The sequence below is a fragment of the Opisthocomus hoazin genome, chromosome 7, assembly GCF_030867145.1.
Source record: "Opisthocomus hoazin isolate bOpiHoa1 chromosome 7, bOpiHoa1.hap1, whole genome shotgun sequence".
Lineage (NCBI taxonomy): Eukaryota > Metazoa > Chordata > Aves > Opisthocomiformes > Opisthocomidae > Opisthocomus > Opisthocomus hoazin.
The window spans coordinates 67,555,812-67,582,047 of NC_134420.1; the positions used below are offsets into that span (position 1 = coordinate 67,555,812).

The 26,236-nt window shown below is 51.9% G+C and overlaps 2 protein-coding genes across 9 annotated transcripts in view; one reads left to right on the forward strand and one right to left on the reverse strand.

Moving 5' to 3' along the window:
- Positions 1 to 964: 964 nt before the first annotated feature.
- ZBTB25 (zinc finger and BTB domain containing 25) lies at positions 965 to 3,936 on the reverse strand. The gene is made up of 2 exons (XM_009942865.2): positions 3,764 to 3,936; positions 965 to 2,544 (listed from the first exon to the last, which is right to left on the reverse strand). Exons 1-2 carry the CDS (start codon positions 3,934 to 3,936, stop codon positions 1,407 to 1,409), a joined length of 1,311 nt encoding a protein of 436 aa, XP_009941167.2. The 3' UTR covers positions 965 to 1,406.
- Positions 3,937 to 3,971: 35 nt separating this feature from the next.
- ZBTB1 (zinc finger and BTB domain containing 1) overlaps positions 3,972 to 26,236 on the forward strand; it is a 28,281-nt gene continuing 6,016 nt past the window's right edge. Inside the window, exons 1-3 of one of the 8 annotated variants that reach the window (XM_075426878.1) lie at positions 3,972 to 4,053; positions 5,927 to 5,995; positions 17,610 to 20,143. In XM_075426878.1, the coding sequence (XP_075282993.1) occupies positions 17,630 to 19,765 (2,136 nt within the window). In that variant the 5' untranslated portion in view covers positions 3,972 to 4,053; positions 5,927 to 5,995; positions 17,610 to 17,629 and the 3' untranslated portion in view covers positions 19,766 to 20,143. Of the gene's footprint in view, positions 4,054 to 5,926; positions 5,996 to 7,872; positions 8,013 to 8,127; positions 8,217 to 8,480; positions 8,873 to 17,609; positions 20,144 to 26,236 lie in introns of those variants that run through there. The other 7 variants (XM_075426881.1, XM_075426883.1, XM_075426882.1 and 4 more) reach the window with 7 other exon arrangements.

Here is a 26,236-nt window from a genome sequence, read left to right on the forward strand (position 1 = left end):
GTCCTGGCCACAAAGAGCTCTGGAGCGGGCATTTTGACAATAAACCGTTCTCACCATTGTTCTGGCTCCCCCTTTGCGAGAGCAATGACTCAACTCCACCCGGACTGGCAGGGAGCCTCCAGCTTCTCAAAAACTGGGTAATGAGATTACGGGAGCAGCTTGCAAGGCGTTTGCTCTTCGCTGAAGAAGAAACCTCCGTGCTGTAAGAAAGAACTTCGTGTGCCTCGTTGGGGCCTTCTGATTCAGAGCATCTCCTGAGGGATGGGTTGGAGAGCATCCCGTAGGAAGCCTGGGGTGTATCAGGTGAAAAACCACAGAGGGACAAAATACAAATCCAAGAGGCACACATACAATTTTAAACCCCTCTTGGATATTATTCTTCAGATACAAAGTAACGATAAATGAAAGGCAAAAAGCTTGCATTTCACCATTTTATGGTGGCTCCACAAGCAGAGAAGTAACACATTACGTATTTGCTCTTAGTAAATACGGAGATTGTAATATTCAAGAATGTGTTTGCTCCAAGCTGTTTCTAGTCAGAAATCATTTTCATTGAGAAAACCCATGTATGGCATTTAATCCTGTAAAGACTTTGGTTAGGATGTGCCCCTTCTCGGAGAGGAGAGGACACTTCTCTGCAGCTTTCACTCCTTCTTGCAGAGAAGATGGTCCAACAAGGGCATGTGGTCCTAGAGGGGCATCAAAATTTGTCTCTGCTCATGCAGTAGCGGTTGACGAGGGAGGAGTAGGGATGAGGAAAAATACATGCAAATCCCTTGAGTTTAAAAGTAAATTTAAAAGATTGTACTGACGGGGACTCCAGGGCCTGTCAAAGTGAGGGCTGCCACCCCTACACCAACACCACCAGTTCCCTTGAGAAGAGGAGCCTCACGGCTCCCCCAGGTATTTATGCAGAGATTTATTAACTGCAGTTACACAACACAAACTTCAGGATTCATCTCCTTGAGATATTTATTGTAATTAAAAACAAACTGATTGGGAAACACAACACACATTCCCCACTACATTTCCCTCCATCTAGTTTCAGAAGAGCAATTCTACAGGATACAAACAGTCCTAGGCACCGCGCAGCGTATTAGATGATGTTCAAACCTCACACCCAGCCATACATTCTTCACCGCAGTAAAGCAGAGCAGGAGTAATTTTACATTTACGAAAAATAGAACTGAGTTACACGGAGGCTTCCAAGAAGGACTTAGATGGGAATCGGATTAAAAGTTAGAGAAGTAAAAAAGCAAGTACACGAATCGAAGTAGGCAGTTCTTCACAGTTAGAGGTGACAGGAATGGTGGTTGAAGAAAATCAGCTCCAGAGAGCAGCTGCTCACTAGGTGGAAAAGGCCAAAATACCCAGTTTCAGCATCTAAAGGCTACACAGGGAGAGAGCTACTCGACCAGGATCGTATCCACGCTTTCTTGGATGAGATCCGACTCCAGTATACATTCATCCAAGTGGTCTTGGGACAAACCAGAGCTTTTCCTCACGCTCTCACTGTCACAGTAAGGACGAAACCTGGGGGTTGCAGGGCCCTCCAGCCGCTGGCAGCGGCCATATTTGTGCTGTTTCCCCCTGTGCGAGTACATGTGCTCGAGCAGCTGGCTCTTCCGGAAGAACATGCGGCCACAGACGGTGCAACTGATTTTTCTCTTTCTCGAGAAAGAAAAGTTGCAGTTCAACTCCACCGGTTCGTGGTCCTTGGAGATCAGGGAGAGCTGGCCGATCTGCAGAGGCTCCAGGTCGCCGCAGCTCAGGTGCTCCAGCTGATGCTCATCCTCCTTGAGGAGGAAGGCCCCGAGTCGGTGGACATCCCCAGCCTCCCTGTCCTCGGCCAGAGGCTGCACCTCGCCCAGGTCACTGCTCTCCAGGATGGAGGCCGGCACGCCAAAGGGCAGCGAGCCCGAGACGTGGGTGTGCAAGTGCTGCCGCAGCCCGCCCCGGGAGTCGAAACGCTCCCCGCAGTAGTGACACAAGTGCACCCTGAGGCTGGCCTTGGCAAAGACGGGGCCTGCGACCTCCGGAGAAGGAGGGGTGCAGCGCTGGGACACCGCGGGCTCCGAGTCGCACCTCTCCTGCTTGACGGAGACTGAGAGCTTTGGATGGTCTTCTGCTGGCTTGGCGAGAGCAGTGGGCTGAGTGGAGGGGCGAGCGACCTGCTGGTCCAGGGAGCTGTCGTCCAGGCCGATGGCCAGAGAGAGCTGCAGCTGCGGGTGATCGCCCTGGGCAGCAGACCCGCTGCCCGCCTTGGGCAGGCTCTCCTTCGCTCCCAGGCGTTCCTTCGCCGGTTTGTGTGTGGTCGAGATCTGGATGCCGTACAGGTTTGAAGACTGGACCGGCTCTGGGGAGAACACTTGGTTCATCTCGATGGCGATATGGGAGAGGTGGTCTGCGTGGAGAAAGCGGATGCCCTCCTCCAGCCGGCTCTGGCTGACGGTCTGCTTCGGCCCCTTCCCGGTGTACATGATGTGCAGCAAGTAACTAAAGACGTCAGGCTGGATGTCTGTAGGTTGAATCTTTATGCATTCACTGAAACAAAGACAGATTAGTGAGTACATACAAGGCTCCAAACTACGGTCCTGATCCATCGCCTGCCCGTTCAGGCGCTCCACCGCTTGCTGTCCGAGCGTGCGCGCGGCTGCCTGCCTCCCGGCTCACAGCGGGCAGCGCTCCCCGCCGGGACCCGCACAAACCCACGTGCCCTGTTTGCGCAGCAGAGTGCCCGAGCGTGTGTTTGTCCCTGCGATTACCAGGGCCATGCGCACAACCGCAGCCAGGGACGGCGGCGAGAGCGGCCAGCCCCGGTCGCGCCGTCACTCGCACGCAGAGCCCGCCGCCGCACGGCACCGCGGCGATGCCATGCAAGCTACACGGTGCCGGTGTGTGCCACTCCAGTAACGCCAGGCACAGAATATTTGTGTGTTTAAGCAATAAATTCAGCCGCCGCCACTGTGTAATCTTTATGAGCTTTGCACTTGAGTGTCAGTAAACAGCATCTATCAGAAAGGAAGTTCACCGATCTCCTCACTTCCAGCCGAAGGGCTACGCTGCCGACGGCTAACGACCGTCCCGCAAAGGTGCTGGGGCCAGGACCCTTGAAAAGGAAGGAAAGTGAAGAAGGGTTTAATTGATGACAAGCAGCAAGCTCCAGCTCAGAGGCGAGATTAGACCTCGGCACCGCCGTCATTACACCTGCAGAACCGCTCCTGACCCGGCCGGGTGAAGCATCTGAACAGCAGCTTGAAATAAATCGATGATCTCAGCCCCTTATCTGCAAGAGCCTGAAGTGCAGAACTGTGATAAGGCTACAGCTTCTTGATTGCTCCAAGCCCACGGTCCCACCAGAAGGACAGCCCCACCCAGCAAGCTCACCTACAAGCTAAGGCAAAGCCATGGACAGGCTGCGTACGGGCGGGAGGTACCTGGCGATCCCCACACTGCAAACCTGCGAGGTCCTCACTGCAGGAGGACGCGGGATGTTTATTTTCTCTGGTCACGCAAACATCTCAGCCTCCAAACACAGGGCCTGATGCTGGCGTGTGCTGACTAAGAGGGTGGTTTTAAAGGACGGCACATTCTGGACTGGGAACGTTTAGAGAGCCGAGGCGTTGTTGGGTTAGGAAAATACCCTGAGGCCCTCTAACACCCCCACTCACGCTCCTTTAGGCTGCAACCCCTTCAGAAAGGGGAAAACGCAGGAAGCTGAGCAGAGCAGTTAACGGGCAGGAGGAGAGCTGCGCGTCCTTACCTCGTCTGGTGAATAAATATCATCTTGAAGTAGTTGGAGAAAGCAGCGAGCACCGCTCTGTGGGCTTTGAAGTAAACATCTCCAATGGCAACCGTGCAGTCGCAGAGGAAGCCGAACTCCCGCTGCATGTTGAGCTGCTGCAGGAGCAGGACGCTGTGGCCGGCCGCGTCCATGGCGTGCCTGCGAGCAGAGCCCGGCGCTCACCGCACCGGGAGCGGAACCCCGAGAACCCCGGAGCTCCCGACGCCTCGCACGGCGGCTGCCCACCGCCGAACCGCGACGGGCTCCCCGTGAGTTAATAATTCCTCCCGCCGGTACCGCCGCCGGCCTCCAAACCCGAGCCCCGAAACCCGCCCGGGACCTGTCCACGCTCACCCGTGCGCCGGCGCGGACCTCGACCCCCCGCCCGCCTCCGCAGCTCCGGCCTCGGGCCGTGCGTCCCCCCGCTCACGCAGCCAGCCCCGCGCCGCCCAGCAGAGCCCCCGCTGCGCGGGGCCCGGGCCGCCTGGCGAAGAAACGCCGATATTCGCCGTTTCGGATGAAAATTACGGCGCGGGGTTGGGGGGAGCGGCAGCGCGGACCGTCGGGAGCGTCCTGTCCCGTCCCCAACCCCCCCGGCCCGGCCCCCGCGGCTCCCCTGCGCCCGGAAGCGCCGCGCTGAGGCCGGCTGGGCCCCGCCGCCCGCCCGGCGATGGGGGGGGCGCTGCCGCCCCGCGCTTCCTCCCGCCGCCCCCGCGCCGTGTGCGGGGGGGGGGCCGGGGGGGGCCGCGCTCAGCCGCGGGACGGCGGTTGGTCTGAGGGGGGGGAGGGCTGCTGAGGCGCCTGCAGAGAGCTCACCCCAGGCTTGGGGGGGTTTGGCTGCTCGGGTCGCCCGGTGCGATCCTGGGGGGATCTGCCGAGCCCCCTCGGTTGTGGAGTCTCCTGCTCTGGGGATCTTCAGACCCCGCCTGGACGCGGACCTGTGCAGCCTGCTGTGGGTGACCCTGCTTCGGCGGGGGGGGGTTGGACCGGGTGACCCACAGAGGTCCCTTCCCGCCCCTGCCACGCTGGGACTCTGTGAGGTGGAGGCAGGGTGGGGCTGCCTCGCCGACGCCCGCGGCCCAAGCGCGTCCCTCAGCCGCCGGTGGGCCCTGCAGACGCGCCGCTTCTCCCCCAGGCCACCCTCGGTCCCTGACCGGTGGTTGAACCGGGGGTGACGGGGGGCGAGGGCGGCTGCCCCCCCCCCAGCGCTCCGCAGCCAGCCCTTCACTGGGCACTTCCCGTGGGTTTTACCGCTTTGCTGTCCGAACACAGAATAGAATCATAGAAACATAGAAAGGTTTGGGTTGGAAGGGACCTTAAAGATCACCTAGTTCCAACCCCCCTGCCGTGAGCAGGGACATCTTCCTCTAGACCAAGCTGCTCCCCCAGTCCCCGCGGCCTCCCGCTGCCGCCAGGTCCATCTGGTGCCCGCGGGTGGTTTTTTGGCAGGAAAAGGCAGTGGAAACGGCCGTTTGGTGTGCTTTCGCCCCGTTTTTGGTGCGGTTTCACAGATCTGTGACGCCCGCCTCCTCGGCGGCGTCTCTCCTGGCTCTGCGGAAGGCATGCGGCGCCTTGGAGCATCCCTCTCGCTTTTCTCGTGTCCCTCGCTACTTTCCAGTTCGCTTTCCTGCTGCATATTCACGTCGCTGCAGATTTTAACCGGGCTGTTCCCCAATCTTTAAGACAAAGAATGCCCCTGTCCCACCGGCATCCAGCAGCGTACGCGGCCCAGGCCGGGGCGGAGGATGGAGATGGGCCCGGAGAACATGAACCGTAGGCCCCGAAGCGTTGTGCTCCGTGCAGGGTTTGTCCCACTGACGAGTACAGCTTTCTATTTTTGTTTTTCTTTCCGTCAGCCTGTGTTTTATTTCTTCTGTTTTAAATAAGAAGCTCGCTGGGCTCGGGGACCCTCTTTCCCTCCCGTGCTTGCGCCGCAGCGGGTCGACGGAGCTGCAGTCCTGCGGCTGCTACCGGTGTTGGTCGCCGCTTGTCTTCCCCAGGAAGGTCAGCACCAGGCGGCTCCAGGCTTCGTACTCCGTCCTGCGTTATTTAACATATTTATTAACCCATGTACAGAGCGAGTCGCTATTTGCAGATGGCATGTTATTTATTTAAATGATTAATTATTTACACGTTATTTAGGTTGACTCCAGTCCAAAGAGGACTTTGAAGAGCTTCAGAGAAGCTGGAGACAAAACGGCGGCAGCGACGGTGAGAAACGAAGCTTGGTGTTTCGCCGCAGCGCACGGGCAGCGATGCCGCGCGCCCTGGCAGATGCCGACGGGTACAGCCCACGCTGATGGCTCAGACGAGAGGCCGGGCCACCATCCCGGCTATCTTCATGATGCCGATTACGCTCACTCCTCCTCTCTGGCTAGAAAATAATACTAGTAAAAAAATTAATTAGAGAGGCGTGGGAGGGGGGCGCTGGCCTGTGCCGAAGGGGGGCTGCCCTGTGCCCCATCCCGCTCCCCGCGTGACGCGTGTGGGAGGGCTGGGACGCGGCGAGGGGCTGCCTGGGACCCGCACGGGTGCTCTTGGCTTCTGTTGCCCCGAGGTGAGCAAGGGGCTCCAGAGAAAAAGACCCTTGGACCGCGAGAAAAAAAGCCTTTTCTGTGTGATTTGAAAGCCACGGCTGTGTCGGCCAAGGAGGCTGTTTATTCAACTTCCGATAAAACAGGAAAACCCGCGACGAAGGAGCTGCACGGCGGGGGTCCCTCCGCCTTCCGCGGGCGCTGGTGCCTCGCAGCCGCGGAGGGTTTATTTTTTACCCTTGGGACTGCTGCGGGCGCCGCACCTCTGAGCCAAGGCTGCCGCGCAGCGAGGGGGAGAGCGAGGGGCTTTCTGAGGCACAGTTTGAAAGCTCCGCTTTGGTTCAGCAGCGTCAGAAAATCCCCAGGCAGGCCCGGGAGGAAGGGGCCACATCCCACTGGGAAACTGGGGTTCTGTTAACTGGGGCTGTCCCTTTGCTTTCGCAGCGGAGGGGTGCCGAGGAGAACCTCGGGGGTCACTGGGGCAGGGGCCACCGCCGGCACATTTCAACATCGTGGCATTGGGTTTTGATTCTTTTAATTTGCGTTAACTTCTCCCGTCTTCGGATTTGCAGTCAAATCTTTTAACTTCGCTGCAGCTACATTTTTCCCTTTGGCTTGTCTGGAGCCAGGAGGGTTGGACGTGATGTTCTTGGAGGTCTTTTCCGACCTTAACGGTTTGAAGCGGGGTCTTGAACGGTTGCGGCGAACATAAAACCGATGGCGTCTCCGGAAACAGCGTCCGAAGGAAGGAGCTGTGCGGATCAAACGCTCCCGATGCCGGCGCCCAGCGACAAGTGTCACTTTGGGGGTGGAAAAGTCGAGCGGCGGGAGCGGGAGGAAAGCGTCGCCCGGCCGATGCCTGCTCGCAGCCCCGTGGCCAGTGGCGAGGGGCAGCCGTGGCGTCGGGGAACCCCACCGGCCGGTTCAGGGGAGCCGGGTGCTGTCGGGCCAGGAGAGGCCCGGCGAGCGGTGGGAAGCGGGCCTGGGAAAGCTGCTAGGGAGGGAAAAAAGAAAAGAGGGGGGAAAAACAGAGGCTCGGTCGCCGGGATCTGTGCCGAAGCGTGGCGGCGGCCGCGGCGTGCGGCTCCGGGAGGGAAGGCAATAGTTTCTGGTGCAGCTGGCAGTCGTTTTTCTCGCGATTCGAAATCAAACTGTCACGGGCGGGAGGCAGCGCTCGGCCGCCGGGCACCGGCGCGGGTAAGCGGACTTCCTCGTCACCGCCGGTCGCGGCCGGTCGGGGGGGACAAGGCGAGGAGGAGGGGAGCGGAGCGGAGCGGGACGGGACAGCCGGGACCCCCCCGGGCTTCGGGGGGCTTCGGCGGGGGGGGGGGCGGAGGGGCCGGGCTTGCGGCAGACGGGGAGGGGGCGGCGGCAGCGGCAGCCCGGTCCCGGCGCGGCGGGCGCGCCGCCTCCCCGGCGGCATGGGAGGAGAGGGGAGCGCGGCAGGGAGCCGCCCGCCGGGCCCGGCATTGGCGGCGGCGCAGCAGCGCTGGCAGCGGCGGGGCCGGGAGCCGCCGGCCGCCGAGGGGAGGGGTCCGGCTCGGTGCGGTGGCGGCGGAGCCGGCGCTGCGGCGGCGGCAGGCGCGGCGGGGCGGAAGTCCTTTGTTGCAGCCGCGGCGGCAGCAGCAGCAGCAGCGGCGGGAGCGGCGCGGGCAGCTCCCCCTCAGCGGCCGCCGGCTCTCCCCGCGCCGCGGGTAAGCGGGGCTGCGCGCCCCTCCGCGCCCTTCCCCGGGGGCCGCCGGCGGGCGCTGGGGAGGGGGGAGGCGGGAGGCGGCGCGGCGGCCGCAGCTCCGCCGGCGGCGGGAGGTGGGAAGTGCCGGGCGGAGGCGGAGGCGGCATGGCCCGGCGCGGCGCGGCGCGGCCCGCCATAGTGGCGCGGGGGAGAGCGGCGCTGCCAGGTAGGGGCTTTCCAGCCGCGGCCGGTCCCTGGCGAGCGGCCGACGCGGTGACCTTGCGCCCGGCGGCCTGGCGCGGCGCGGCGCCTCCCGGGCTGCGCGGGGGCCGGGCGGCGGCGGGCCCGGCGCGGCTCTCGCGGGGCGCTGCGCGGGGGCCGCGGCGGTTGCGCTCCACCTGCGGGGGGGACGGGGGGGGGGGGGGTGCGGCGGCGGGGCCCTGCGGAAGCGGGCGGGGAGATGCCGAGGCGCTCGGCGGGGCGCCGGCGCGGGAGGACGAGACGCGGCCTAGGGAGGTGCAGGGGCGTGAGGGTACACACACACTGACACCGCTGCCCACCCTGCTGCGGGGCCGCGACCCGCGCCGAACGTCCCTAGCGCCGCTGTCGCCGCCCAGCCCCGTCCCCCCGCCGGCCCATCCGAGCGCCGCCGTCTCTTTCTTTATTTTATTCTTCTTTTAATGAAAGCCAAACCCGCCCTCCGAACTTGGAGCGAGTTGCGGTCGCTGGGCGGGGAGCCGAGCGGGGCCGCGGGCGGGAGGCCTGCGTGCGGCGGGGAGGGGGAGTCGTTTTGTCACGTAAAAGCCAGCCCCGCGTCGCTCCGGGACCCGCGTCGGGAGTCCCGCTCCTCGGAGGACTGCTCCTTCCCTCTCGGACAGAAAGGTAGTTAAAAGAGCGGAGGAAAGGGGACTGAAGACGCTGTGGGTTTGGGCTGGGGTTTTATTCCTTTTTTTTTTTGTTCAGGGTTTTTTTTTTGTAACTCTGATTCCCGAGCTGGGCCTGTTTGTGGGCTGACGGGCCGGTGAGCGCGGGCTCCTCTTGACACGTAGGCACGGGTGAGCGGGTGGCCCGGGCGGGACGCGGTGCAGTGCTGGGACGCTGGCTGCCGGATGCTGCGGTTCGCTTGCGTTGGTTCCCTTGCGCCGGAGGATCGCGAGGCACAGCGCTTACTGTGAAACTATCCAGGGCTGCAACGGTGTGGTGTTCCTTAGGCGTTTAATTACATTAAACAAACATGCCTTTAATTAAAGGTGTTTGTTTAACATTCCTCGTTACAGCCCTTGGAAAAAACCCACACGGCGGCCATGAGCAGGGGGGGACGCGGGCTTCTCGTTTTCACCGAATTACAGCTCGAGCTTTCATGGCGAGCGGGGGAGAGGCGTTGAGGCCATATGGCCGTGGGGAAAACCGGCCAGGCGCGAGCGGTTGCAGCGCTGGCAGAGGTTTTCCCGGGCAGCAGTGTAGCGAGTTGACAAGATTGCGGGAGAGATTTTTGGGTGACTGGCCAGAAAACTCGGGGAGTAACGAGCCGTGTGACTGCACTCTGCTGCTGTTGGAGGTAGCAGGGAGCGGTTGGGCCCCGGGCGGGTTTGAATGGGCGAGGGGTGGCTGCAGGGGGATGTGGGCGATGAAGACGTGGGCTGGTGCTCCGTGGGGAGCTCGGGGAAGTAACAGAAGCCCCTTCTTCCTGGTAGCTGGAAAGTTTTGTGTGGAATGAGATCGCAGCCTTCGGCTCTGCTTGCGCCAGTCTTTTCTTCGTGCCATGTTGTCACTGGCACAGGAATTTGCAGCAGTTATGTTCAGAGTGCTCATATCAACCAGTAGCTTGGGTTTTCAGATGCTTTCTCACTGGAATGTGTCAGGTTAATTGCTTCTTTTACAGATTTCCATTGCTGCTGACAGTGGAGAGCCCTGGAAATCTGTGATGGACAAAGCCATAGGAGTTACTTATCTGCTGTATGCAAACAAAATAGCTGCTCGAAATTGGGATGATGACAGTTTCCTGATAAAAATCCTGGTGTCCTTTCTCTTGGTTGTTGCAGCTGGACCTCTCACTAGAGCCCTTCCGGACCTCAGGCGCACGTGGTGTGAGAAGCCCCGTGTGCATCTTTCGGTCTGGCCAGTGGTTGCCCGGCGGTTGGGTTGTCCTGCCCTGCCTCTGCTTGTGCACGGTCGACACCGTCACCCGGAGGGTTCTGCTGCAGACACAGCGTGTGGGCACAGCCGCTGACATAATTTGCATGAAGACCGTTTACATCCTTAAATTTGTCTGGTAATTTTTGATTCGTGAATGCTGTGCCATTGCAAAACTCTCTAGAATCAGCTGGCTGATGCCCTTTTTTCTCCCCCATATTAAACATTGTTGGATGGAGGCCTTAGCAGCTTTATTTTATTTTTTTAATGTGCTGCAAGTAAAATGTGAAGCATTTAAGACCAGAAAGAGTCAACCAGATCTGTAGTCTGCCCTGTGTGTTGCAAGTTGCTGTGCTTCATTTGTGTGTATCCAGCAAGTTGTTACGCCAAAGTAGGACTTGTATTTAGCCAAGGGTGCTTTCCTGGAAGGCAGAGATGTATCTTCATTCGAGGGTCTTAAGAGATGGCTAAACTGCCAAGGTGGCTCATGGAGTTGAAAGTTAGGGTAAATCAGAGAGCTGAGATAAAAAGGCTCATCTTCCAGCTGCAAGGCAAAAGTGGGGTGTCATAATTTTTTTCCCCACTAATTGATTCTTTTAAATGTATCATTACCGTGTTGCCTGACAGCTTTTTACAACTGTAAAAGTGTCAGATAAGAGATAACTCTGACTTTCTAGAGTAATCCTTGGTGGCTAGCAAGTTACTTTAAAAGACTGCATAAGCTCTCTCCCATACTTTTGCTCCATCGATCTGATCTGCAGTTGTTTGAAGTTGAGATGGGGCTTTAGTGCAAACTCCCTTTTCCTAATTTATTCACTCATGCTTTTCTGCCAGCTTATTCCTTGTCTTCTGAGGAGTGTTCTTACCTAAGAACTTAATAACTAATTCTCACTTAGCAGCGGAGAACCATAACTTGCTAAATTTTGATGGCTGTTGCTTGTTTGTGGACACGGATGCTGAATCAGCAGAGAACTGCCTGCTGAGGAGGGATGGAGAGGCTCCGACAGCTCGTGGGTGGGGGCTTTGTGGAGCATCTGACCTTTCCCGGGTTCAGCTCTAGCCCAAGTCTCTCTGTACGTTGGCCACAGGTCTGTTTAAAATGAGTTGATTCAGCCATCAGGATGTGTCTGGAGATGAGTATCTACATCATTGGAAACGGCTTCATATCTAGCGCGCCCGAAGGCAGCGGGTTGGAAGGGCTACGGGAGGAGGATAAATTACAGCTTCGGTCCTTCGGAGCCTGAATAATGGAGCTTAATTAGATTTTCCCAGGCAGTACGTGGAATTCCCATAATTGTTTTAATTTATGATCAAGGCTGTGCTTGCAATGCAAACTGCATCTTATCCATACCTGCTGTTGAGGTGGACGGTGGTCTCCTGGCCCCAAGTTCTTTGCTGTTTTTGCAATGTTTGTGTGAACTGAGGCACTTTCTTGGACTCTACAGTATCAGAGCAATCTCGGTGGCTTCCTCTTGAGTGTGTCTAGATAGAAGTTCTAGCCCGTCGACAGCTCCGTGGTCGATGTGCTAGCTGAACGCCGAAGAATTTAGAATCACGTGGAGAATTTCTCCACGTGATTCTAAATTGAGATTGCTCTGGACACGTCGTGTAGGGTTTTCTCCTGAGCATCCAGATGCTGTCATTTCGGAATCCGGATTCTTTGGTGGATCTGACCCACAGAGGCAAATCAGCTCTTTAGGGAGGAGAGTTCCTGGGAACCTGTGCCAGGGTGGGATGCGGTGTCAGGCTGTGATGGGGAGTTTGCTTTCTGCTGCCCACGCGCTTGTTTCTTTGGGTAACTGGGTGTTGTTTTCTTGAGGTTTTCCAGTCTCGTTTTCTATTAGCACCAAATTCTCCACTCATTTGTTGTACTTTTGTCCAGCCTGCTCTTGGTTTCCAAAGAAAAGCAGCCAGTAACTCAGCATGTAAGCACTCCATTTTTGCCTGCTCAGCAGTGGAAATGCTGGGTTTTGAAAACCACCTACTAATTTTAGGAGCCGAAAGACTCCTAAATTCTGAACCTTGTGGTATGGCTTTTTTAAAGACAGAGAAGTTAGCAAAAGAACTTTGCCAGTTCTTTGCTTGAGGACTTTTTTTACTTCTTTAGTTTTAAAACATCTCAGAAAATTTTAAATGTGAGGAAATGGCAAAAAACTTGGAGCTATAGTAAATATCTGTTCTTTCTTGTTAGCAGACTTATAAACAGTGTATTTGGTTAGTGTAATAGTGCAGCTTACCTTGTCATGGTCACATCAGAATAATAATAGTATCTGAGTGGTGACTCAGAAGAAACGAAAAAATCTGGTGGCTGACAAACAAAGCTTGAATCAAAGCATGTCAGTGTGAAAACAAACATTTACCGGGGAAAAAAAAATGCGTACGGAGACTCTGAGTTTGCACTGAGTGAAATTCACTCTGAGTGAAAATTACCTGACTCAAGTATCTTCACTTTTCATTTTCGGATCAGATGCTTTTATAGCACATTTTTTCAGAACACCTCGGCATTGTTCACTGTTGCTTGCGGAGTGGCCCGTTGCTGTGCTTACTGCAGAAACCGATCATTGCTGGAGTTACTTGCGTTCGTCATGGACTTTGCTGTGGTGTTTGTGACAGCAGTATTTGGGTGTTTCCCAAAGGCAGTGTGCTAGTCCGTCGGGCAAGTGGCTGGCATTTCTTCTCTTTCTGAAGTAGAAAAGAGTCAGAGAGGATCAGGAACACTTAAAAATTTTGGATTGACAAACTTGCCTGTGTAAAGCTTTAATTTTCCAAGATAAGTCAGTGATTAATACATACAGAGGATTGCTCCCGTTGGCCTCAGTTGCTGCCGATGGGGTTTCCCTGTATGAATAAATTGGGCATCCAAAAAATGCAAGCCAGACTTGGGAAAGAAAAAATAAAAGGTTGAAATGACCTGTGCTGGCACTGACAGTGGTGGGATGCTGTTCTCCAAGGCGGCGTTCGTTGCCCTGAGATTTTCCTTTTTGTCCCCCTGTCTCGTTCACTCCACGTCCTCCGAACGCTGTGCCAAGTGAGCAGGGGTCTTGTGTTGTTGCTGCTCAGATCCATCCCCGTAGAGATCCAGAGGATGTGCTGAGTGAGGAAGGGAGCCTCTGCTAAGAGGAGGGCTAGAGGACTGTTACAGTGTATATACACATCAATGGCAGCTGAATTAAGCCTGCATTAGTTACAGCATTTCTTGTGTATACACTTTGAAACATTGGGTTTTCTGTAAAAAGGACCTGTTTTTATTCCAATGCCTGCTTTTTTTCCAAAGCACATGTCAAAAATAGTTTGCAGCATTGAACCACCCACTTGGGTGATAAATGCAGATCTCTGCCATTTTAGTAATTAAAGTAACAAAATAATGGTAGATGATCATTTTCTGAGAGCTTGCTCTAGAAGGGAGTGAGTTTGTCAGCAAGCCCATGGTATTTGCAGATGGCAAAGGGATGGCAGAATTGGGAATTCAGGGTTCAGTTCCAGCTCTGACAGGGTGAAGGCTGTAATTGTTTTCCCCTCATTCCGCAGCAAAAGCATGTCTGGTTTTTTACCCCTTCTGCCCTGGCCCCTGCAGCTTGGCTCTTCCCAGCCCCTTGCCCAGGCAACTTCCCTCCACCGTTTAGACCCTCACTGCACCCAGTTTTAATTCCCACTGGTGCTTCTTAATCCCAGTCCCCTCCTCTCGGCTCAGCACTCCACTCCCAGCCTGCCTCTCGCCACCCTCCCAGTTTCCAGAGGTTTTCCCTCCCTTACAGTTCCCAGCCTCCCTGCATTTCACTAAGTCCGCTCCTGGGTCTGGCGCTCATCAGCCAGAACCGGGCGTCTTTTCCACCCAGGTGGCAGGAGGGATGCTAAAACCCAGCGGCAAGCTGTGGTGGGGAGCAGTCTGCAGCACGCCCTGCTGCCGGTCCCTGACTTTGTGAGGGTGGCACAAGGAATCATGGAATGCCTCGGGCTGGAGGGGGCCTTTAAAGGCCATCTAGCCCAGCACCCCTGCAGTGATCAGGGACATCTTCAGCTAGACCAGGTTGCTCAGAGCCCTGTCCAACCTGACCTTGAATGTTTCCAGGGATGGGGCATCGACCACCTCTCTGGGCAACCAGTGCCAGTGTGTCACCACCCCCATCGTAACAAAGGTCTTCCTTGTATGGGGCCTGAACTTACCCTCTTGTAGTTTAAGACCATGGCAGAGCCCTGCGCCAAAGGGCGACTTCATCCCGGGTGGGATGGTGCAGGCAGGCCCCTGTGTGCGAAGGAGCTGCAGGAGGATGAAATGGTCTCAGCAAGGCTGCAATCTGAGATTCCAGTAACTAACAAAAGTCTCAAGGGTGAACAAACTGATAATTTTTATCTTCTCCCCCTGATGCTTATAGCTTAGCCAAATTCAGGCAGATATTTATCTTGTGACAACATATCCCAGACCTAGCACCTTCTCCCATATGAAGTCTCTCTAAAAAGATTTTGGAAGAGAAACTTTTTTTATGTTTAAAGTAAAAAATAATAATCTCCTTATATGAAACCTTTTTCTTAGCCTCATTTATGGAACTGTTTTGGCTGAAATTTTCTGTGGAGAGGAAAAAGAAGATAGCAGCCCAAAGCAGACAATTCAGAAGGAAGGTTTTGCCTTTGCTGGTTGAAATGTGTCAAAGTTTTAAATAGCCCAACACCGGCTCTCACAGTGGGAAGTGTTGGCAGCTGTAAATACGTAGCTACGTACAGCAGGTTAATACAGCACCCAGAGGGAGGATGCCAGTGCTTTCATTGCCATAAATAACTTCAAACACTCTGTATTTTAATACCTACCTGTAGTAGTGCTGCGATAGAGGCCAGGTGCGTATCTGAGCACCTTGCCATCCTGGTCCGGTGGCCTCATGCTCGGGCTGTTTTTTTTCCGGAGCGGTGGTAGGAGGTAGGCACTGCCAGTGGGTTGTTGTCATCGTGTGTCAGGATAGTGCTGAAAGCTCTGCAAGAGTTCCCGTGTCAGGACGGGAAATACATTTCACCTTTTGCAAAGAAGAAGGAAACTTAGAAACGATGAGTTTGTGTGCCATCGCTGCAGTGGCTGCCGGCTTGTTCCAGCCGTGGGGAAGTGTCCCGGTCTGCGGGTGTGTGCGGATAGTTTGTGACCTTCTTTTTTTGCTACAGGCTTGTACTGCTGTTCTGCTGTTGGAAGATACTTCGAAAAGCAGCTGTCCTGAGCCTGTTCTTATTTTGATAGCAGTTACACCAAGAGGCCACTGGTGCCGCAGACTGCATCTTCTCACTTTCTTGTTGGTTTTCACTCTTCTGATACGGAAGTTGAAGTCAATTCTCTGTCATTATGCAGCTGTTGTTCTTAATACTTGATACAGTATGCTGAAGGATATTTAAGTATCTAATGAATTACCTCAAATCCAAAACACGTTAGCACTTGGAAGAATATGAAGTGCCCTTTTATTATTACTTGATGTTGAGAGCTTTGCTGTTTTTCACACAAACACCTGAAGTCACAGTGACTTAGTAATGAATCGTCTGCAGAAAAGACATGAAGTTGTCTTGGAGGTTCTCTCTCTGATTCAGAGACTCAAAGCCACCCTTTTGCGAGTTAGTAAGAAAGCCATTACATTAATTTCATGCGACAAGTTGTATTTCTGCAGTGGACATTGCTGGGCCAAACTGGGCAGAGAATTACTATGGCAGGGTGCTCACCTGGAGTTTTGGGTGTGGAGGATTGGGCGGAGAGGAGAGGAGCAGCTGCCATTCAGATGCTCGTTGTCGGTGTAGTTCAACCCAAATCTCAAGGTTCCTGTTGCCAGACAGGGTCTTGTGCTGGTGGTGGTCCATCAGTACTGCTGTGTGAATGGGCAGTAGGGAATGTTGCTGGGCACGGTGAGCTTGCTTTCGTCTAGAGAGCCTGAGTGCGTTTCTTCCGTGGCACTCCTTCGCGGAATGAAGAAGAACGGTGACTTAATGTTAGGTTTGCTACTGAACAAGCCCAGAAACGCCTACGACTTGCAAATTCAACACTAATTGTGGAATTTAATTTCTCCACCTGTTTCCCAGCCTCTAGGAGATGTAAGCTGTCGGGGGAAGAAGAAGAAATGGGGAGCATTATTGTGTGTATTTTGTCTAAATCTTGGACAGTTGAAAGAATGGTTGCAAATCAATCCGTGTATTTTACTGAGTCATGAAATGCTATTTAATATATGTTGTTTGCTAGCCCGTGCTGTATTTGTACAAATCTCTCATAGTTACTTACATTGCAATAACCTTTCAAAATGTTAAGAACGCTCGTTATTGCTTTAGGTTTTTCAGTTAGGCCATTCTTTGTGCCTTCTTTTGGTTTCCCCCCCTGCCCTGTGCAGTTAGTACGCGTTACGTGTATCCGTAAAGGTTTCCCAAAGTGAGTCATGACTAGCGCTGGATCAGGCCATGCTTGGTGAAGTTTATCTTCTGCAAATCAAATGGCCACCTCCTGTGTACAATACATTTTCCTGGACGTTTTTGCTAACGTAAACCATTATGTTTTCTCTTGAGGACAAATCAGTCCTTTCACTCAAAGCAGCTCTCGCCACTCGCAGACCTTTCCCTCTCGTCTTTGTCGAGGCTTCGTTTCGCCGCGGCTCCGGCTCGCTGGCTTTCGCAGTTCTCCATTGCTGGGTTCTTCTCTGTCTGGTCTCCCGTGTGCGTGTGTGGGTTGCCTTGCTGGGCGCGTGGGCTGGGAGCCGTTGGCGGCGCGGCGGTGCGCACCACTTCCTGCGCAGCTCGCCTGGTCGCCCTCCGCGGCGGGCTCATACGTGGGGTGTGCCATGGCAGCCGGGCTGCCCGCTGCTCCCGAGAACACGCTCGCAGTTCCTCATTTGCCGGATGCCTCGCAGAGAAGGTTGAGACTGTCCCGGAGCTGCCCTGAAGAGTGAAAAGCGTGTGGATGTAGCTGGTGTGGATGCTCCACTGATAGGTCTTCTCGGTTGCCTTTAATGGGGAGGGAAAGACCAGTTTGACTTGGCCTGGTTTCCAGTATGTGTTGCATCATATGTCCGTTGGACTGACAGGTGAAGAAGGCAAGTTGAGACTGAGGAGTGGTTTCTTGCAGTCAGCTTACGTGGTATAGGTGTTGTCCTAGGGCCATCTCACAGAAGTCTGCCCGGTGAAGCTTTTGAAGTTCTGCGTTCAGAATTCGTATCTGAAAATCTTGGCTGTAGGACTTTAAAATACATTTGCTAAATTATATTCCAGCAGCGTTGCTCTGATTGACATGTGTGGTGGTTATGTTGATTAGTTTACTGGTCTTGTGAGTCTAGTGGTGAGGACGTGGAACTATGGATGTTTTCACTGGCATCAATACTGGTAGCAGTTACCAGGAAAGATCTCCAGACGGGAAGCTGTACCACCAACAGTGTGAGAATAGGAAGATGGAGAGAAGAAAAAGATGGCAGTTCCTCCCTACATTTAAGGACGTTTTGCTTTTTGTGCTCATGGTTTAACAGATGTCTTCTTCTTTGTGCAGGGCTGTAATTGAAGTACAAGATGGCAAGAACCAGCCACAGCAACTACGTCCTTCAGCAGCTAAACAACCAAAGAGAGTGGGGCTTTCTGTGCGACTGCTGCATCGCTATCGATGATATTTATTTTCAAGCACATAAAGCAGTTCTTGCTGCGTGCAGCTCCTATTTTAGGATGTTTTTTATGAACCATCAACACACTACAGCCCAGCTGAATCTAAGCAACATGAAGATTAGCGCAGAATGCTTTGATCTTATTTTACAGTTCATGTATTTAGGAAAAATTATGACAGCCCCTGCCAATTTCGAGCAATTTAAAGTGGCCATGAACTACTTACAGCTATATAACGTACCTGAATGTCTGGAAGATATACAGGATACAGACTCATCTAGTTTAAAATGTTCGTCTTCTGCTTCTAGCACCCAGAATAGTAAAATGATATTTGGCGTGAGAATGTATGAAGACACGCTTGCTAGAAATGGCAGCGAAGCAAACAGGTGGGGCATGGAGCCGCCAAGTTCAACAGTAAATACATCCCATAACAAAGAGCCTGATGAAGAAGCTTTGCAGCTAAGCAGCTTCCCCGAACAACTGTTTGATGTCTGCAAAAAGAGCACCACGTCCAAATTCTCTCACGCGAAAGAGCGCGTGTCCCACTCGCGCCGTTTTGGGAGGAGCTTCACCTGCGACAGCTGCGGGTTTAGTTTCAGCTGTGAAAAGCTGCTGGATGAGCACGTGTTAACGTGCACTAACAGGCATTCTTACCAAAGCGCCAGGTACTACAGTGCTGAAAAACTGGACTTTAACGAAAAGGACTCTACTTCTAAAATAATCTCCACACAAACGGAAAAATACAAGGGGGACTCGAGCCAAGCTGCGGATGATTCTTCGTCTCCCGTGTCGAACGTCACAAGCAGAAAAAGCAGCACGGTTGCCTCTGAGACATCAGGTGAAGAAGGCAGCAGAGCCTCTGAGAGGAAGAGGATTATCATCAAGATGGAACCAGAGGACAATCCTGCAGATGAGCTGAAGGATTTTAATATTATTAAAGTGACAGATAAAGACTGCAATGAGTCCTCCGACAACGATGACTTAGATGATGAACAGGAAGAGCCGCTTTACAGATACTATGTCGAGGAAGAGATCAGAGAGAAGAGAAATGCTCGGAAGACTTTAAAACCGCGTTTATCCATGGATGAGGATGAAAGAAAGTGTTTGAAAAGTCCACGGCACCTTAACAGGAAGGCTCCGTCAGTGCAGGAAGATGTGGAGAACGCTCCCTGTGAACTTTGTGGGCTGACAATCACCGAGGAAGATTTGTCCTCTCATTATTTATCCAAACACATAGAAAATATATGTGCTTGTGGCAAGTGTGGTCAAATACTGGTCAAAGGCAAGCAGTTACAGGACCATGCCCAGACCTGTGGAGAACCCCAGGATCTGACCATGAACGGTATCAGGAATTCTGAGGAGAAAATGGACTTGGAAGAAAACCCCGAGGAGCAGTCGGAAATAAGGGACATGATGTTTGCAGAGATGCTGGAGGACTTCAGGGACAGTCACTTCCAAATGAACAGCCTTCAAAAAAAACAGTTATACAAGCATTCTGCCTGTCCTTTCCGATGCCCTAATTGTGGTCAGCGTTTTGAAACCGAAAACCTAGTGGTTGAACATATGTCGAACTGCCTGGAGCAAGATCTGTTCAAGAACTCCATGATGGAAGAGAACGAGAGGGATCACAGACGTAAGCATTTCTGCAATCTTTGTGGGAAAGGATTTTATCAGCGCTGCCACTTGCGGGAACACTATACCGTTCATACCAAGGAAAAACAGTTTGTTTGTCAGACATGTGGGAAGCAGTTCTTAAGAGAGCGCCAGTTGCGGCTCCACAATGATATGCACAAAGGCATGGCCAGGTATGTCTGTTCCATTTGTGATCAAGGAAACTTCCGAAAACATGACCATGTACGGCATATGATATCTCACTTATCAGCTGGAGAGACTATATGCCAGGTCTGCTTTCAGATATTCCCAAATAATGAGCAACTGGAGCAGCACATGGATGTTCATCTGTATACATGTGGAGTATGTGGAGCAAAATTTAATTTGAGGAAAGATATGAGATCTCACTATAATGCCAAGCATTTGAAAAGAACATAAGTGTAAACATACTGTTAAAGCATTAAGGTGGCAGCAGAGAGAACACCAAAGCAAGGCATACAGTATAGTAGACAAAAATTGAGAAAGAAAAAAAAAATTGAAAATAAGTCTCTTTTTTTATTTTTTTTTTTAAGACCCTCCTAACCATAGGTGTCTATTTAGGCTCATTAAGTATATAGCTTTGAAAAGCATCGTGTGTTTAATTATTACATTTTCACTGTTTCCTAATATCAGTTTCTGTTCTTAATTTTATTGTTTTACTAAGTAGATATACAAATCATTATTTTTAAACTGTAGATTAAAAGCACAATGTTACCCCTTCACTGACTGCTATTAAACAGTTCTCGGATCCACGTCCGTAAGATGAGTGCTTTAATATTTCCACGTGTTGTTTCTTCATGTGAAAATTTTAGATCACAGCGATTAATGTGCAAGAGCATAATTGTTCATAATCCCCAAATTAATTTTCAAAATGAAAAAAAACCCCAGTGCCAAGGAATAATCCGTTGCTCTCAGACTCCACTGTGAGGGCAGAGCTGGCTGTCCCGGTCCTCTGCTTCTTGGCTTTGTCGGAACGGGCATCCCGGGGGCGAGAGCGCGTAGGCTGAGTGAAACCTCGCAGACTGGGAGCGGTCTGCGCAGAGGGGAAGGGAGTTAACGACTGCCGGGATAACCGAGGAGTTCCCAGCAGAGCGGCTGTTTTCCAGGCTTGGAGTCCTAGCAGGACTGTACGACTGACGCTGGCCTTCCGTTGTCTGTCCGTCCCTGCGCGGGTGTGTGTAACCTGCTCCTTCCGACGCGCCAGGGCCGAGTGGCTGCGGGGCAGTGCCAGGCGTGCGGAATGGCGCTCTGCCTGGGCGGCTGCCTTTCTCAGCCTGGCTGTGAGCGGTGCCTTGCTGCTTGCGTTGGAAAGCTGGAAGCGGGATGGGTGCGCAGATAGGCCCGTTGCTTGGGCGGGGAGGGACGGGGGAGTGCGGCTCACGTGAGCCGTAGTGGTTTTGTTGCTTGTTTTCGTTATACTTTCTGAATGTTCTGTTTTTCAACAAGAATATAACAAGAAAAGACTGCAGAGTTTGCTTAATAAACGTGAAGACGTTTTATGCCTTTTAAGATTCCTTTCTGATTCTAGTATAGCCCTAATCTGCGTAGCTTGTCTCGTAATTGAATTGAATTTAAAAACCCTGCTAAGTGCCAGCTGACATGAATTCAGTGAGGCAGTCTGGCCTTTCAGAGGAGGACTGGCTTTGACTCTTCGGCACCAGCTGTCTAAACGTTTGTGAAGTGCGTGATTTTCATTGGGGGGGAGGAAAGGATCCTAGTATGTCACGGTGGAGAAAACTATTACAGAATAAAACCTAGCAGTGCTTTCTCCCAGCAGATCTCATTGTGTCAGAGGGCAGTAATGCTGTTTCCCACTGAGCCGTGGAGGGAGGAAAGCAGTTTAGATCAGCAGTTAAGGCGGTCGGACTGGATCGTTGCGGGTGCCTTCCAGCTGAAATACTCTATTCTGTCACCTCATGTGCTGGTGGTGGGGTTGAGAATCGGAGGCAGGAGCTGAGGGTCTGGTGCAGGGCTTTCATGTGCTTGTCACTGTCAGAGTTGAGTTTTGATTCCTTGTTTCTTGGGGATTGTGAGGGGTAGTGAGTTTTAATGTTAGACTGTTCAGAGAAATTAATACAGTTCAGAATTTCCACTGTAACTAGTATGAGTTGCCTCACATTTGTTCAGTTTTAAATGCGCACTAGAGTTTCTCTTGGTTGGTAGGCACATGCATTTCTGCAGTGGTGGAGGAAGACCCTGCCACCAGACCCTAGGCCTGAGCTGGCAGCTGGCTCCCAGGGCACCGACTGCTTTGGGTCTAGTTCGGCCCTTAGCCTTTGGCTGTAACTGCTCAGTCCTGCGTTTTCTTGCGTGATGCTGAAGCCAACCAAGTCCTGAATAACACTGAGGCCAAAAAGACCAGGGACATGAAGGCACTGCAGCATTTCAGTTAATTCAGAGCTTCCCCCTGCTTAGGATTTATTCCACGTTCCCCATCCCAAGCCAGACTGAAGCTCAGCGTGTAGGAGTTCAGAGAAGCAGCGGGATGGGTAGTTTAACACTTTCTAGCACTGGAATCGGTGCTAAGGTGATTGTAAGACTGTTCAAAAGACAAAATATTGAACTATAATGAGCATCTTAGTGCTCAAGTAGGTAGTCAAGTGCTGTAGTGGAAGAGGTGGGGGGGGAGTTTATACACTGCACACAGCAATTCTCTGACATGCAGATTATCCCTTACAGTATCAGCTACGGCTGGACTGGGAAAAGCAGCCGAGGGAAGCGAGGGAGAACTGGGGGAGCTGGCAGAAGAGTCTTGTGGCGCTGGGGGAGCGGGAGAAGAGATCCTGAGTGGGAAGGAGTGGCGAAGGCTGGGGGGAGCAGGATTAGAGCTGTGCAGTGGGAAGCAAATCCCAAAGGTGGCATGGAGGGGGCGGCTGGAGGAGTGGATAAAATGTCCTGCAGACGTCGTGGGACCGGGGTGAGGATGACTCAGCTTGGCTGGGAGAGCTGCCGAGTGATGAGCTCACTACAGCACAAACTCGGAGCATGGATTGCATACCCTGTACAGCCAGCCCCTGTGCTGGAGGGACTGCAGTGACACAGCTAAAGACCTTGTTGAAAAGGAGGAGGTGACCTCTGCGAACTAAAGAGATCATTCCTGAATACAGTGAAGGGCTAAGGGTGATTTATGGAGACCCCGGCTCAGGGTCAGGAGCAATGTGTTGGTCTGAACTTGACCCCAAAATGTTTCACGAAAGAAGGTGCTTCCTAGTGTAACTAGACCTGCCAACCACAGGAGTTAAACAGAGAAACTGGGAATGATGGTCTTTACTGCTATCTTAACTTTATAAACACCCTGGAGTACCTTTGTTTTTCAGTTTTCAGCTGTGTTGTAGTAGCCTTTCAAAGGAAAGTTTGTTAAGCCTTTCCAGCTGAACTTGAATGAATGTTTTTTCCTGTTCTTGTGAAACAGAACCCAGGGCCTTGAAGTTCACATGTGTGAATGTCCAGACTAAGGCTCAAAAGGAGCGTGAATTGCACAGCAGGGGAGTTTAGGAGTGGATTTACTCCTTTGTAGGCAGAGAAAACCAGAATGACTGAAGTAGCCCAAAAAGTGATCAAGGGGAGTACAGGAGAACAAATCAAAGGTTACTAAGGCATAAACAAGACAGCCTGGCTTGCAAATAGGTGGGGAGAGTGTTTATAGTGAGCTGTGCAACCATGCAGGGGAAGAGCATGGGACTATTGAAGACAAAGCCTGGAGTGACGGGGCATTTGGCAGCTGTGAGCGGGCTGAAGAGGTGGGTGCTGAGGTAGCCTGGGGCTGGTCACTCCTGGGGACAGGGGTGTTCTCCCAAGAACAGGACAACATCTGCAGGAGCGTGAAATGATGGTGTTTCAGTGCTCCTACCGTGGCAAAAATTACTTACTGTGGAGACAGAACTAAAGCAAGCCTGAATAAACCCCAGCTGCAGTCACGATATCCTAGAAGTCTTGCTGTTACTCGAAAGATAGTGAAGGAGAAGCAAAAATACTTAATTTAGAGTTCTGTTTCCTCTAACAAATTTGTTCTTCTCAACCATCATAACATAGTTCCTTTGCATCTCCTTACTGTGCTACGTGGACTGTTAGAGTGTACAAGCACTTCAGGATCTTTGCGAGTGGAGGTGTAAGCGTACCACATTGCACAAGGCGTAGCCAGAAAGAAAAAGACTTGCTGGGTGCTCTGATTTGTATTTTTAAGTGATTTGCTATTCTTATTTTTGGAGGACCTGCCTCTGTTCTGTTGTTTTCCTCATTTTGGCAGTGGTGTGGGCTGCGACTCTGAAAATAATTTAAGTAGCCAGCCTAGCTTTTAGCTTTCAGGATTTACTGAAGGTTAAAAAGAGAGAATTCGTGAAGACCTGGAATGAGCTTTAAAATACCACAAAGCTGTCGAGCTTCTTTTTCGGTTTCAGAGGAGACATTTCAAATGTTAAAATACATATATATGCTTGTAAATGCTTATTGGCAACTTACTAATTTGAAGAGTATTTACATTTGTGTATAATGATATTTGTAGCGAACAGGTCTGTGGGGAAATCTTGGTTTGAATATGTTAGAATATCACAGAATTCTAAGAATTTATGCATTTTTAAGGGAACTTCTCTATTTTTTAGTTAATGGAGAAAATACAATTCAGCATGTTTTTTATTCAAAGCTGAAGACAGAAACTGTACTGCCCTGGAGAATATATTAAAAATACATTGTTATAAAAGTGAATACTTTGACTATGCTATTGTATTTGAACACACTAGTGCTAAACCATCAACTATTGGTGAGGACGTAAGCATGCTCCTGAAGGCAGTGCTGCCTTGAGCCCTGCCAGCCCCTTCCTCCTCCCCACCTAGTTTCAGCTCTCATGTCCCGCGTGTGCCACCCTCTCCATTGTCAGAAAGCACATATTTATGTAGCTTCACAATGAACTGAATGAAACAACAGGCTTTTTTTTTTATATTCCCCGTAGGGCTATTTTTTGGCTGGACCAGTTCCCCGCTGTGCTTCCCTCTCAGCTCTGTGTCAGATCTTGTGCTAGCACAATAGAAGGGGTGGCACAAGAGGAGAAATGAGTGCCTGGGAGGGGGCTTGTTCGCTTAAATGAGCTGTACGTCCCAAGCTTAACTTGGTCTCTGTCTCCCCCAAGCATCCTCGTGGAAGCTGAACTCTACTTTCCTCTCCCATTTCCTGATAAGGAAGAAAGGCAGCCCAGCTGCTTACATACAAATGAGACACTTCTATGCTATCTGCCCTCTTTATGAGTACTGGAAACCTTCCTGTGTTCAGCTCACCCCTCAAATATGCTCTGGAGCTTTCTTAGTCTCTTGAAATGGACCATGTACTGCTCCACGCCGCTGGGTTCGTGTGGTTGTCCTGGCCCGAGGCCGGGAACGAGCCTGGCCCCTTGTCTGGCCAAACACCAGGAATGGCTCCCACCCTCCTCTGGCCTTCGTGCCCTCCAGCTGTGGGCCCAGATGCAGCTGTGCTGCCTGTGCGCTCGGCAGCTGGGCCCCCGCTCGCCTGCTGCCCCGTGCCCTTCGCCGCTCACAACGTGCGCTTTCCTGGGCGTCGCAGTACGGGGAGGCGGTCGTCTCACTGTTGGTCTAATATTGAAAGCGCGGGATAATCCCTTGTGTAAGTTAAGGAGATGCTGGCAGTGTTGGTTGCTGTCCCTGTGTGCCTGCTTCTGACTTTGAACTGCTTCCTAATCTGAAAGGGTTAAAAATCAAATGTTCTGACTTCCCTAATTCTCAGTTGGTTTGATGCTTGTCACAGACTTGAAGACCTACAAGATGAAGCGTGACTAATTTGACTTTACAAAGTCTGCTGAAGGCTAGAAATTAGGAATGTGTTTTTAAAAGCTGACATTTCTGTAGTTCTCAGCTATAAACCAGTTTTCTTTGTTTTCTTCCAACTTCCAAAAAACTCCTAAAATACTGCTGTGCAGTGTATTGTGGAGACGTGTTAGTAGGCTGAGATTGTGAAGGGGGAAGATGCCAAAAACCAGGACACATTTTATAAATGAAGTGTCTTCTGCCACTTTTACAGTCACTTCTATCATTCTGGAATTAATTGTGATTTTATTTTTTCATGTAGAAAGACAAATCTTAATTTGTTACAGGGCAACAGAGCTCATGACTCAAGAGTTGGTTCATCATGACTATAAATACTCAGCCCTGAAACAAACAGCCCATGTTCCTTTTCATGTACTTGAATAACCAGTGCCAACTTTACAAGAGAAATGCTATCAGATCTTTTTTTGGGTCATTTTTGCCCTCAAATGTCTTGTAAGGTTTTTTTTTTTAATTTAAGTCATAGGAAAACAATATTGTGCATCATGCTTTTAGAGAAACTGTTTTCAGTAGTCTGTGCACATTCCCTATATATAAGTAGTTGAAATTATGTTTTCAAAGTTTCATATTAATGTATTCAAGGGAACGTAATGAAATTACAAGGTGAGAAATCAGCAGATCATCCAAGGCCAGATTTTGACTGACTGACTGCTTTGCGTAGCTAGCGTGGCACAGAATTTCAGAAGTGGTCAGTATTTTTAATTCTCACGCAAGGAAACAAGAAGGTGTAATCCTTCCCTGTGCTTTCTGGTAAACTAAAACTATACTAAATCTTGCTGCAGCTACAACCACAAAAACAATGCTGCATCTAGCATTTCCTGTGGGAGAAAACAAAATTTAGCCCTTTCAGAGCTGTTCAAGAACTTCCCTCTGACAAAGTCCTGATGCTGCTGCTGTTTTCCGCTCAAACCCTTCTGTGATTTGCATCAGTGAGATTTTGGGGTGCACTTTTTTTTTGGTTGCAAGTAAGAAATGTTCTCAGCTAGGAATGTCTTGTGGTTCTGTAGACATCCCAAGGCTCCTGACAGGGAATGAGAAAAGA

What these genes read in the sequence shown, in the direction of transcription:
- ZBTB25 (XM_009942865.2), bottom strand. Translation starts at nt 3,936, where the DNA reads ATGGACGCGGCCGGCCACAGCGTCCTGCTCCTGCAGCAGCTCAACATG. An exon ending in ATATTTATTCACCAGACGAG is followed by an intron (nt 2,545 to 3,763) that starts GTAAGGACGCGC and finishes TCTTTGTTTCAG; the next exon opens with TGAATGCATAAAGATTCAAC.